At 38.4% G+C, this 13,776-nt stretch overlaps 1 protein-coding gene across 1 annotated transcript in view; it reads left to right on the forward strand.

Moving 5' to 3' along the window:
- The window catches only part of LOC121322203 (sorbin and SH3 domain-containing protein 2-like), a 96,714-nt gene extending 86,391 nt beyond the window's left edge, over nt 1–10,323 (forward strand). The window contains exons 19-21 of the mRNA XM_041261853.1: nt 5,142–5,191; nt 5,603–5,709; nt 7,788–10,323. Of these exons, the coding sequence (XP_041117787.1) occupies nt 5,142–5,191; nt 5,603–5,709; nt 7,788–7,849 (219 nt within the window). The 3' untranslated portion in view covers nt 7,850–10,323. The remainder of the gene's footprint in view (nt 1–5,141; nt 5,192–5,602; nt 5,710–7,787) is intronic.
- The last annotated feature ends 3,453 nt before the right edge of the window (nt 10,324–13,776 follow it).

Here is a 13,776-nt window from a genome sequence, read left to right on the forward strand (position 1 = left end):
CTGGTGCAGCATCCAGACTCGCCTCATTCATTCCCTGCAGTGCAGTCAACAGAGTTCCCACTCCCTGTTACACCGGGAGCAGCTGCAGAGTGGACCACTTACACCCTGGGGCAGTTAGTCACACACCTCTGTGGACTTGTTGTGTTAAATGCTGAGGTTAATCAGTGTAACCATGCAGCATATATACCGCATGAGGGCTGTACTGTGGACTATATGCAATGGACCGTTATCGGTCCTCGGACAGAATGCTAAGGTAGTTTATCTATCTTTTTAGCACATCTGCAGGTGTTGCAAGACCTTCATTTGTGATGACTTGGTTATTGTATCCCATTCGGTAATGGTTACATTTCGTACTTGAAAGGAAAGGTTAGGTTGTTATCATAACCCTGGTTCCCTGAAATAGAAATGTAACCATTACCCTTCAAGGTCACTGCGTTTACTCCAACACAGCAGGCCAGAATATAAAATGGCGCTGAGCCTTACGCATCCCTCGCATTTATCTCCTGGGGATGGAGACAACGTCTGATGCATACGAGGCTCTTAAAGATGCAGCTTTGATATAAGTGCTCAGGTAATTCGGGCTAGAAGAGATATAGCCCATTCGGTAATGGTTACATTTCTATTCCAGGGAATCAGGGTTATGATAATAACCCAATGTTTTTCTGTGTCGGCTATTTCTTTAATGACAAATGACAACACTTTTGTGTATAGGGAAACTTTACGAGCTAGTCAAAATTAAATGTGTGCTGTGAAGTATGTCAGCTGTAACAATCCCGCACTAAGGGTGTCTGTTAAATGTTTTTCATAATCATTTTGTTTGTTCAGTTACTTATACGAATGTCTTTTTCATATTGGAGATTTAATTTAAACTCAATTAGTAGTGCATTTTAAATTAAGTAATATAGTAGCAGTACTTTCATGATTATTCAAGTTTAGTTTTGTTGCAGGTCTCAATCTACAATGAGTTCAATTTACATTTATCAGAAATGTTACTTCTACCTATAAGTAGTTACATTTGTGGGTTTGGTCTTTCCTCATTTCCTTTAAAACTATTACTTTTTCTTTTCTTAATTTACTTTTCCTGCATTTCTTGCTGTTTATTTCTAAGTTCTACTTTTTCTTTCCCAAGACTTCTTCCCACCCAAGGTTCAGTACTCCATCTCCTACTCTCAGACATCACTCCTCACCTTCCCTTATTCCACAAAAAAACCCTGATATCCAAGCTATCACCAGTGAGTGGATCTCCCTGACTGTTGGGATGTCTCCCTCCAGCACTCCTGCCCCCACTCCCCCTCCCTTCCCAAGCAACCTCCTGTCTGGCTTGGAAGAGCTCAACTCTTTGGCGCCACTGGCGTCTACTTCGCTAGGAACCGCTTCTCCAAGAACCGTCACATCTCAAGTTCAGAAAGGGCATTTCATTCCAATCACATCTCCAAAAGCCCTCTCCAGCTCATCTGAAACCATCTACCCCCCACAGCCGTATCTCGTCCCAAGATCATTATCACCATTCCTCACCTCCTCGCTGCGACACGAACGCGCCCACAAGTGTGGCAGTGACATGACCCTTGCTGAAAAAAAACCAAAAGAGATTAGTGAGAAGCAGTCTATAAATTCCATAGATGTTGAAGGAAAGGAGGCTAGTTTCTCTGACACCACGGAATTGTACAAGCACAGAGACACTGGTAATTTAGTAATTTCAGAGTCTTTTGAGCCTCGCTTCTCAGACAAAACTCCGCAGGTCAGGGGAGACCAGGAGGAGGAGCTTTGCGAAGAACTGCTATCTATCATCCAAGGAAACCAAAACGGGGGCTTACAGAAAGACACAGGGTTTTACAGACGAGCAGCAGATGTATTGGAGGAGTTTCCCAAACTCTATATAGAGGAAGAACCTGGAGAAACCAAAAAGACATCCACGCCACCTAAAAGCATAGCCCATGTGACTAGTGAAGACTCAAAATCAAGACATAGTCAGAAAGAGGTACAGCCACAAAAAAACCTTTATTATATGAATACAGTATTTTAACATTCAAATATATGTTTTTATATAAGCAAACAAACAAGTGAATGCTATGAATAATCCAGTCTCAGGATGCTCTTGCAGATAACACAATAATTATTTTTTTGCTTTGTGTAATGTCTTAATTAATATTGTAACATAAATATAGTAGTATAGTATTCTATCTAACACATCTACTTCTGCTTCAGTGCATACAGTACTTCAATCCAAAAATTATTTAAAACTTTTAATTATTGTTTTCTACAAATGATCTCTTCCTGATATTGAATTGGTATTTGTTCATTTATTTTTATGTCTGCATTACCTGTTTCACTAGGCCTCTGCCTCTCCAGGCGTGTCTCTGCTGCTTTCTTCCTCCCCCTCAAACCTTCCTTTCATTTCTTCATTATTGGTACACTCTGCAAAGTCATCTCCCCAGCCTGCTGTCACGCACTCCCCCCCTCTCTCCTCAAAACTCTCTCCCCGACTGGAATCTAGGGCTAAATTGAAGGTAAAGAAAAGGAACTGCTTGAGGCTCTGAGGTGTTGAAGTGTTTCAATATGCTTTTCTTCATTCAGTGGACCCTAAGTATATTATTATAATCTTAAGCATGTCAGAAAAATAAAATCAGTATATCGGTATGTTTTTATTTAAAGAAAAATAAATAATACTTAACTATTTTGATTGCTTCTGGCAGTAAGTTCAGTAAGCTGTTCAGTGGTGGTTTTGCAGCATTATTGCTACATCTTATATGTATATTTTTGTGTTCTATGTTCTATTAATAGTGTTCACATTTTTCTTTTTATGCCTTGGATTGCATTTAAAAATGTAGTAGTGCCCTCTGCTGTCCAGTAGGTAGTAGTACCTACTTACAACATGTTCCAGGCTTTCCTGTAACTGAGAGGTAACATTTTAAAAAGGTGTATTTGACTATGATCCATGATTGATTGATACTTAATAAAATATTCCATATTACATCAAAAATTCGATATATAACATCATCAAGTGGGCTTGTCTCATACTACCTGTAATATACTACAAAGATGGATCACTCTAATACCATGTATGCCAGCCTTTAAACATGTACTGCATGTTTGTTTATTTTTAAACCCTTAGCTATTGTGCAAAATTTAAACATATTTGCATTTAAATGGAAAAGAAAATAGATATTGTTACAAAACTTCAAGGCCTTAATTAGGGGGACACACACGCACACTTTGTTGTGCTTTTGACTATATTTCTAACAGCATGTGGATGTTCTCTGTTTCTATTCGGTGCTTTCTATGGCAAAGGCTTACTTAGTCTTTTGGTTCTTTCAGCCTGCTTTAAAACGAGATATTGTAGTTGTTGGTAAACCTCCTCGTAGCCCAGTGATGTCCAGGAGATCCTGCGGCTCACCAGTTAGAGGTCAAAGCTTTTCACCGTCTCACAGGGTAGGGTGGTGTGTGCACCCTGTGTGTGACTGCAGCAGCTATGGTTGTTGGTAAATCCGTCTGTTTTGTAATCTTTAAAGTTCATGTATCCCTTTCTGCAGCTTTAGTTTTAATCTACTGTATGCTCCAGATTAAACAGTCAGTAAATCAACACTTGTGAACCATAGGTAATATGCATAACAAAAATTAAAGCTTGTTCATTCAGGGATACCTTTAACTTTAATGACCTGGCTTTCTGTGTGCTTTGAAGTCTAGTATTGTGATTTACAATAAAATAAAGCAAAATAAAAGAACATATATTTTGATACTGTGCACATTTCCAAACTGTTGTATTGGTGGGTGAGGCGGTGTCTGACGTGCATGTGGAAATTTGTCTTTGTCTGAGAAAATCTGCATGAGCTTTTAAGTGATACTGACTACAGCTCAAATATGGTGGTCTTTGAAAAACAACATGCTTTTTGTCAAAGCTTTATATCATCTATTGTATATTTTATGTATTTTGTCTAATTTCATTTAAACTGGACCAATCAGCTGGTTTAAATATATATATATATATATATATATATATATATTATAATATATATATATATATATATATATAGACATACACTGTGTGACATATACTTTAGTGCAGATGCAGTGTACAGTATATTACAAAAAAAAATGGTAACATTTTTTGGACAACATGAAGGCATGCTGATGTAATAGTGCAAGCTGGGTGTGTTGCTGTGTAAAAAAGAACAGATATGAAATTAAACAATTTGATGTGTACTGATTTTTCTTCATAGCTGTGTTGAATAATGTGTTCTGTGTGTACACAGCTTAAAAAACGTGTACCTACAAGGTCAAGACAAGCAGATTTTTCTCCAAAATTTCTTCCACAACAGGGGAGTACCCATTTAGCCCATGTTTGGCCTTGAAATTCCCGTTTTTACAACTCTGCAGTGTGATTGTTACAGCCTTTCTTTGGAATGCTGCAAAATCACTTATAATTAGGGCTTGATTTTTTTTGTTTTTCAAATACACTACATTTCGGTTTGTAACACTCTTTGTTACACACATCTGTCATACAGAATTATAATTATAAAAAGGTTAGGTTACTATGTGGAGGTGCAGATGTCACCCTCAGTCAGGACTGAGGAAAGAAAACCCAGGTTCCATTGCAACCAGGACTACTGGAAACAGATCCCACACAGGTTGTGTAACTTTACTCAGGAATCACAGTGCTTTACTTACATATGATTTCTGTCTTTCCTTTTATGGTTTCTTCAACCGAACCATAATTTCCTTTTCCATACTGGCTAACTGATTTGGTTTTATGCCCCAATTGTAGCTTCACAAACACACATTTAGGTTTTTAAACCAGCATTAAGCACTCTTGTGGTTCCGTCATGGACAGACACAAGGTACCAACTACACAGTGCAAAAATGATGACTGAACCGTTACAAAGCCTTTCTATAATGCCGGCTTTCTGTAAACAATGTTTAATGCAGAAACCCCCATAGAATGATTCCATGACTGGTGTTTTTTAATGATACGTTTACGTGTTTTATCAGCACAAAAACTGTTTTTCTAAACATGTCATCGGGAGGGGTTTACTAAAGTTATTATCAGTTAAAACTAAGAAGTACAAGCCCTATTTATAATACACTGTTTGTGGGGACACTCAGTTTTGCTTATATATGTCTATATTTTATATTTAATATTTCAGCCACAGCGCCCAGTCTTTGTCCAAGACAACTTGAATAGTGGGGGAGAACCGTAAGTATTTTCATTTCTTTTTTTATTTAAATTGTTGTGTACATTTAAAAAATTTATACCACCTGGAAAAACGCAGTAATATTTATTTTGTTAATTGGTGATTTGATTCTAAAAAAGTTGAGCAAACATTCTTCTCTCAGTCTCTCTCTCTCTCTCTCTCTAATATAAAGGCTCCTAAATTGTACAGTATTATAAAATGGCCTGTATGTTTGTAGATACTTCTTTTAGACTCCAGCATTCTACTATTTACCATTTGGCCTGCACATTTTCAAATACAAATTAATAGATCTACAAACATGGTATTCTTTTCTATGTTTTCCATCCATTTCACTAATAATAATAATACAAATAAATAAAAAAAAAACGACACACATACAGTACTTCTGGTGGGATTATTGTATTGTTTTTCAGGTTTCAGGCGTTATATAATTATACTCCTAGAAATGAAGATGAGTTGGAACTCAACGAAGGGGATGTTATTGATGTCATGGAAAAGTGCGATGATGGGTGGTTTGTTGGTATGTTTAACATCTGTGGTTTTATAAAATTGCTTCCTTTATGACTGTCTCTCCCTTCTGGGGGGTTCGTGGTCTTTGGAGGCTGCACCTCAAATCCTGAGATCCTAATTCGAACACTGTCGTCATTCCATACTACATTTTTATACTGCATCTATTAGTGCTGTGCCACATTCTTCGAATCTTTGGAGACTGATGAAGTCATTATTTAGAATGTTTATCTGCATGCAGTTCCCCCCACATGTAAAAACTGGCACATTTATTATTAAAATCCCAAATGGGATGTGTGTTTGGATTGATTGAATAATTGGAAATAGAGTGAAGATTTTAATTAATAACGTGTGTGTACCTAATACATGTCCCCTGGCATGACTAATAAAAAGTTAAACTGATATTTGTGGTAATTGTTACAGGAAGTTTTGGTTTGGTCTCAAAGTTTCTTATTCAATTAAGTTAGCATTCACACACAGTTAAATATGTAGAGGAGGACGCACAGTTTAAATGCATTAGGAAAAATAAACAAGCTAGAACAAATTCCCCTCGCTGTGCATAATATAAAATAAACTTCATTTTCAGACAGCGTCTATTAAATATTTTAGCTGTTTTTGCTTTAAATTAATGATATACAGGGTGTGCAGCCATTGAAAGTCACACTGAGGGGTCGGTGTACTAAAGTGTTGCGCCTGTCGCAATAGTCGCAAACGATTTAGGAAATGCTTTGTGACAGCAGTTTTTTTATGCAGTTCATCCTCAGATGAATATATAATTGTGGACATTCCTGCATAAATTTGCAAAAAGGCAGTGGAGATAGTGCAAATGAGGGTTCGCAGATATTATAATGAGATGTACGAAAGCTGCCGACAGTTGCAACACTTACAATTGCATCAATCTGTTCAGAACTTTTGAAAGCACGTTTTAAACAGTCGCAGTTGTTGTCATTTCCCAGTCCGCCTTTTCTCATGCGTTGCCAGTTGTGCTCAATGCATTTTTGAGGGGAACACCCAAATTTTCACTAAAGTCATGATGTGTACTTACAAGCCTTGAAAACAAATTGCTATGATATTTCTGGTTTCCCCAACATGTTGGGAGCACGTGTGCTACTAACCCCTCCAGCTCATTTTGAACATCTTATAGGACCATGATCTACTGTGTGTTAATTATCTAGGCTACTAAGTAGGCCAAGTTAAAAATAGTAATAAATAAATAACACTACAATCATTTAGTTTCAATTTAAATGTGTACAGTGCAGCAGCGTGATTTATTTTGTGCTACCTGTAGGCTAAAGTAAAACGTGTGCTAGGTATTCATTTGATTTTACTACTGTACTGTGTACTGTATAGTCCTACTGTACAAATTCATATTTTTACATAATGTAATATGTAGCCTACCCAAAACACATTAGTGTTATTTCAGGGCAATGATTACTTTTAAAACGCATTGAGCACTATAAATGTATCTGTGTGTGTGATTTTATTGTATTTGTTTTTAAATCCGACACCTCCTTATGTCGGACAAACATGTCTGGTTTAGCGAGGGGCTACTGTATGATTATGAAAAGCTTTTGGGGGTGAAGGTGGGGGCCCCACTATAGAATCTGATGGGATTAAATTGCCTTTCATAATATAGCGTATTAAAATAGGTAAAATGAAGCCAGAACAGAATGCATTGTACAGATAATGTTTACATTTAACAAAAACAATGTTATTTTGATTCTTGCACCTTTGCATGTATAGACATTATACTTCGGACACCCTAGCAATGTATAATGCTAGAGATTTTGCTAAGAAGACGCAACAAATATTTAAATTAGTATATTGCGGCTCTTTTCATTAACATATTTTCTCTTAGTACATATGACAAAATGTTTACTTTGTGAATTTTCGCAACGAAAATGCAAACTGTGGTATGTTTGCGCTGCGACTGGCCCATCTTAGTACACCTACCCCTGAGTCCCATGCCGGAGTTAGTTTTGAGTTTCATTTCATTATTTTCTACTGCTTGTGCAGAGCTTGTTTGTGACATTTGTACCACTGTTACATCAAATGCTGTTCATACAATAATGCTGTATTTTTATTTTCTAGGAACTTCTAGAAGAAGCAAGTTCTTTGGTACCTTCCCAGGAAACTATGTCAAGCAGTTGTAATACTACTGATTTGTGTCAGTGGTACAGTTTTTGTTTAGCACAACAACTACAATGGATAAGAACAGTTACAGAGGAAACAAAACACCACAGAGACTGTGTGTGTGTGTGTGTGTGTGTGTGTGTGTGTGTGTGTGTGTGTGTGTGTGTGTGTGTGTGTGTGTGTGTGTGTGTGTGTGTGTGTGTGTGTGTGTGCGTGCGTGCGTGCGTGTGCGTTTTTACACTAAAGATAACCTTTAGCTAGAACTAGCCATCTTCATAGAAAACTATTCCAGTAACATTTTGAGTGATTATTGCTTTATATTCCACTCATCCACTTATAGCCAAGGACAAGTACAGTACATTCAGCACAAAAAAAGGTTATTGTTTTGGTCTGTGAAACAGAAATCTATGAAAAGTTTGAATTGTACAGTTAATTATCTGTGCATCTCATTATTTATTAGCAGTGCTGTTTGCTGAGATAAGATGAATGCAGAGGTTAACAAGTATGATGAGTCTGACACAGTATGTTGCATATGTCCAGATCTACAGTAAGGCATGCCATATAGACTTGCTGAATGATTTACACGTTAAGTTATTTCCACAAAACCCTATTTGCCTTCATGCTTGTTACAGGGTACAATATAACCTGCCTTGTCAAATTAGAGTAGGTACATTTTATACCTTCTCACCATATGAAGAACAGGGTTCTATTTTTTGCTTCAGATGTTATTCATAGGAAAGGAAACTGAAGCCGCAAGTAAGAAAAAGCGTAACCAGTATACAGTGTTATACATGATTAGTGCCGAGCATTATGATTTCCATCATTTTGAGGACTGTAAATGTAAACCCAAAGTTTAGCATATTTCGTGCAGGAACTTTCAGATGGAAGGGGCATATTTGCCTTTTATATGTATTGAAGTATGACATATATGTTTAATATAAAACAGCCCTTGCATATACAGTATGTATGAAAGGGGACTTTCATTTGAGCTCATGTAAGACATAACACAGCGGTCTGTGCATTATACATGTGGAACATATATTGGTTTTAGACATGAGAGGATTGAGGAAAAGCCTCAGAATCACAAACATTAATTTAAATGGGGGGGGGGGGTCGTCTTCATTATTGGCAGATGGTATTATAACACTGCAACTTGTATATTGGTTTGAGCCAGTGGTCTAGTATTAAAAATACAAGCGCCGCATTTCCCAGTTTTAAAACTAAAAGTTCAGTATGAAAGGGCATGTGCTGATCCTTTATGAGAAAAATATTGGTTTTCTAATGTGACGACCACAACCATGGATTACGATTGCTGGCCTCAGCAATGCTGTCGTTTCTATTAAAATAACTAATGTGTTGTGTTAAATTTTGCACTTGCAGCAGCATTCTTTTGTCTGGTACATTTTATTTTCCAGCTTGAGGAATATATTAATTACTTCATTCAATGAGAGCACTCTTTGGATTTTTTTGTTTTTTGTTTTTTTTTAAATCTGGACCTAGTATATTGCTTTCAAGCCTTCTAAAATGTTGTTTGTAAACTTATTTAAAGTGTTATGTTGTTACATTTTTCAATATATTTGAAAACTTTTGTGTATTTTTCTGTTTTATATAAAGGAGTGAAATTGCTGCAGAGGTGCCATTCATCAATTGGTTAATTAAAGTATTTGCTTTGTCAATGATCATATTTAAAAAGAAATACACATTTATATATAATTTTCAGCAAAGTAGTTAACTATGTTCTCATGCATTCATAACCTATTATGTTACAGAAAGTATTGTGAGACAGGTGCTTTGTGAAATATTATGGTGGGCAACAAAGTGTATGAAGAAACCCTGTTTATGTCCTTACAGTTCCATTACTTTTGCTTTTGCATTGTCCTTGTCATATTGCCTGAACTTTGTATTGTATGTAGTTTTGCCTTTTGTAAGTGTGTTTTTTGTACGGAACTGTTCAGCTGTTAACCCAATTAAATCCACTGCTTTATAAAGTCTCTTTCACCCAGCATCAGTTTCCTTTTTCTTTTGGTTCTTAATTCATTTCATATATATTGATCACAAGCACACATAGATGGTGCTAATCTGCAAAATAGTTTTATGCAAAATTTTATAAACACACTTTAGTATTACCAGCAAAAAAAAAAAAACTAACTGTACATAGATCTTTATAAGTATAAATAAACAGCAACAGTAAATCTAGAAAAATACAGTAGACTTTTGCAGTATACCTTTGTTACAGCGACTTTCGTAGCATAAAGCTTTGTATTTCAGGAGCTTTCAATTTTCAGGTAAAGTGCATAGAGCTTTGCTGTGAGACTAACATCTGTCTTTTATGCCATGTATGATGAACCTGTGTATTTGTGCCTGTTGAAATAAGATTTTTTTCTTTTTTTTTCTGTTTCTGGTTTATTGTTTAGACTTCAAATAAATTGATTTGATGCAATTGCGTTCTTACAAACAAAAGGTGTTTTTTTTTGTGTGGAATTGAATACCTAATAAATTTAGCCTGAAATTCAATTTTTTTCCCCCAATGTTTGTATTTTCTGTTTTTGCAATGAATCTTTAATAACATGTTTTAAATGTTACAAGCACTTTTAACAATCATTTAAAAAAATTCTAATAAGACTGCTAACATTATCTGTGCTACACAGTAGTAATATCTCAACGGTCTTACCAGATGGCCTTGTGAAAATGCGACATCTACAGTAAAGTATCTTGTGCTATGTGGTGTTGGGCGAGTCATGTGATCAGGATTTGCTGATCTGGTCAGGTGGCAGACAATGGAAGGCACTCACGGTGTCTCTAATCTACCAAGGTTCGGTTGCTGAGCAACTTCTGGTTCACCAGTTGAAGGAGAGGCAATTGAGCAGACAACCAGTATGGAGGACGCCCATTGATGCCAGTGAGGTGACATTAAAATTAGGCAAAAAACAAAAATGGGTGCATACTTAATTGAGCACTCTAAAATGAAAAAGCAGTGTTTTATCAAACGCAACATATAGAGGCTTGCCGTAGTTCTATGAGCGAGGCTCAGCTTGCTACGCTAATTCTATTGGTTCCTCAACCTATATAGTCCAGGCTCACCTTCCAATACTTGTTATGCAAGGCTTTCTTCTGAGTAAGTCAAAAGTAGCTACTGAACCGTTAAACATGGATAATCAACGTGATGATTCTTATGTCTACAAACTTGATCCGAATCGTGTCCAGATCACTCCTGCATCTCCAACCACTTCCGCATCTCCAATTGCTCCTGTCTGTTTTGATCGATTTTTTTTTCTCTTCTTTCTATTGAAACTGACTGGTTTCGAGCTCCCCCACACTACTCTTGTAGAGCTAAGCTCCCTCCTCCAGACTCCCGTAAACCGGAACGCATCGCTCTCCTTCTCCTTCCACTTCCGTTCAATGCAGCGCAGGAGCTCACTTACCAGCAGGTTCGGCTCTTGCATCTCCCCTTTAATAATTACTCCTGCAAGGCGAAGCTCTCGAATTGGATCAAAGAACATTTCAGATAACATGCATTTCAAAGATTGGACCATCTCAAAACTTTCAGATCATCTACATCATCTTAAAATAACAATCCCAGTGATCTGGACATAGATTATCTTCAAATTAATGTGCAAATCTTCTGGAGCAATTCATGCATTCCCATGCCACCATCTTGGCTCCTGGTCAAAGGTAAAGGTAAAAAATAAAAAAATAAAAAAAAAGCTGTCTCAGTGTACTCAGGTTCAAGCAGCAGCACCAGGGCTATTCTAACTTGCACTGCTGAAAGACATCTATCATCGAACAGCCGAGAAAAGATTTGCAGCAACGGGGATGGAAGGCTCTTTGTAGGCAGTGTGGTCCAGTGGTTATAGTCTTGTAACCAGAAGGTCACCGGTTCAAATCCCATCCTCTCCTGAGCAAGTCATTTCACCTCCTTGTGCTCCATCCTGGGGATGAGATGTTAAATCAATGTCCTATTGTAAGTGACTGCATATAATGCACAATTCACAGCCTGCCTCTGTAAAGCGTTTGGTGATGGTGGTCCACTATGAAAGGCGCTATATAAAAAACAAAGATATTGTATTATAATCTCTCTTCGTCAATATCCAGCTCACAGTGTGTTTGTTAGCATTCTGATCCAGTGTGTGTGTGTTTAACATGCTGATCCAGCGTGTTTGTTTGTTAACATGCTGATGAAGTGTGTGTGTGTGTGTTTGTTAACATACAGATGCAGTGTGTGTATTTAACATGCTGATCCAGCATGTGTATGTTTGTTTAACATGCTAATCTCTATTTTTATTTTTATGTTGATCATGAAAGCAAGTTGGAGCAGCCCAGCTATGCTCTCGTAACCTTTGGTTGCCGCAGCAGTCCCAAGTTTTTTGACACTCTGAAGAGGTTGCTGGATCCTTCTGAATATGCATAAATTAACTTTCGTATTTACACAATAAGACCTTTAGCTAGCCGTCTGGAGAAAGGGCGGTCCGTCTAGCCACGGATTCCCAGAGGTTTCATTTGCTGTACTAACCTTGGTTAGGTGGGGGTTGTTTTTCCTCTCCTGAGTGGTAACGGACCACGCTAGCACCAAAGCGAGCGAGCATAGGTGGGCCAAATGGCCTTTCCTCGTTCTGGAAATTCTTATGTTTTTCTGGATGATTTTCTCCTTGTAGACTCCCTGATGCAGCCCCAGCCAAGGCCATATCAACACAAAGCAACCTTCTCTTCAATAGGGGTTCCACTATCAGGTAGGTAAAAAATAATTCCCCCAGGCCGAGCATTCATATCTTGATTTCTGGATATTGCTAAATCTGTTTTTGAACTCACCATTTTTTACGACAAAATCATCTCATCAGTCAAGCTCCATCTGTACACAGATACATTGTCATTAGGATTTGGGGGCGTGTTCAACTTTTCCTGGTTTTCAGCAGCCTGGCCAGCACCAATCTGGGATCTCCCTCCTCAACCACATTCCTCTGCTCTACATGAGCTATATGCTATTTATTAACAGTAACTTTCTCTTTAAAGCAATTCAGGTGCCTGGTTTTCTCAATCCCATAGTTGACACTCTAGCTCGGTTGCTGTGACAGGGTGGCAGCGAGACAGAGACTCAGAAGCCACGAAGTTGCAATTTGAGCGCCAAAACGCACATTTAATAAACAAAATAACACCAAATACAAACAAAAAGGGAACAAGGGCCAAAAAATAAAGGTTTAAACAAAGCACAAAAAAGTAGGCTGGGCATTTCCCTTCACTACTTTACAAAAACAAAAATGTGCAAAAACACCAAACACCTCCTCACAAATGGAGCCCTGGGCTCTCCATTTACGTGATGTGGCTGCTCCCAATTAGCATTTAATCATTCAATTAAGGAGCAGCCACATTCTCGCATGTTTTCGGCAGGGACAAGAATTAACCCCATCCCTGCCAACCACCACCAAAACACCATAAAACTACACTATTTACGGGCAGAGTTCCTGCTCTGCCACATATCCCTCCCCTTGTACAAAACACACCTGGTCCCAATGGCCACCTCAGCGGAGCTTCTCTGTCTCACGCCGGAGCAAGCGGGGGCTTCTCCCTCTCACACTACAGACAGCGAGGTTTCTCTCTCTCACGCTGGAGACAGCAGGGCTTCTCCCTCTAATGGTGGAGGTGAGAGCAGCAGGTAGTCTACCTCTAGCGGTGAAGGCGAGAGCAGCAGGTAGTCTACCTCTAGCGGTGAAGGCGGGAGCAGCAGGTAGTCTGCCTCTATCGGTAGAGGCGATAGCGACAGGTAGTCTCCCTCTAGCTGTGGGGGTAGATGCGGCAGGTAGTCTCCCTCTATCTCTGAGACTGGTGCAGCTCTCCCTCGGTCACTGGAGACTGATACGACTCTTTCTTGGGCCCTTCCCCCTGTGCGCTGGATGCACGGGCTCCCCCCTCCTCCGCACTGTCCTCCTGGCTTTCCTCCAGTAGCAGCCACTCC

This window comes from Polyodon spathula, chromosome 1 (genome assembly GCF_017654505.1).
Source record: "Polyodon spathula isolate WHYD16114869_AA chromosome 1, ASM1765450v1, whole genome shotgun sequence".
Taxonomy (NCBI): Eukaryota; Metazoa; Chordata; class Actinopteri; order Acipenseriformes; family Polyodontidae; genus Polyodon; species Polyodon spathula.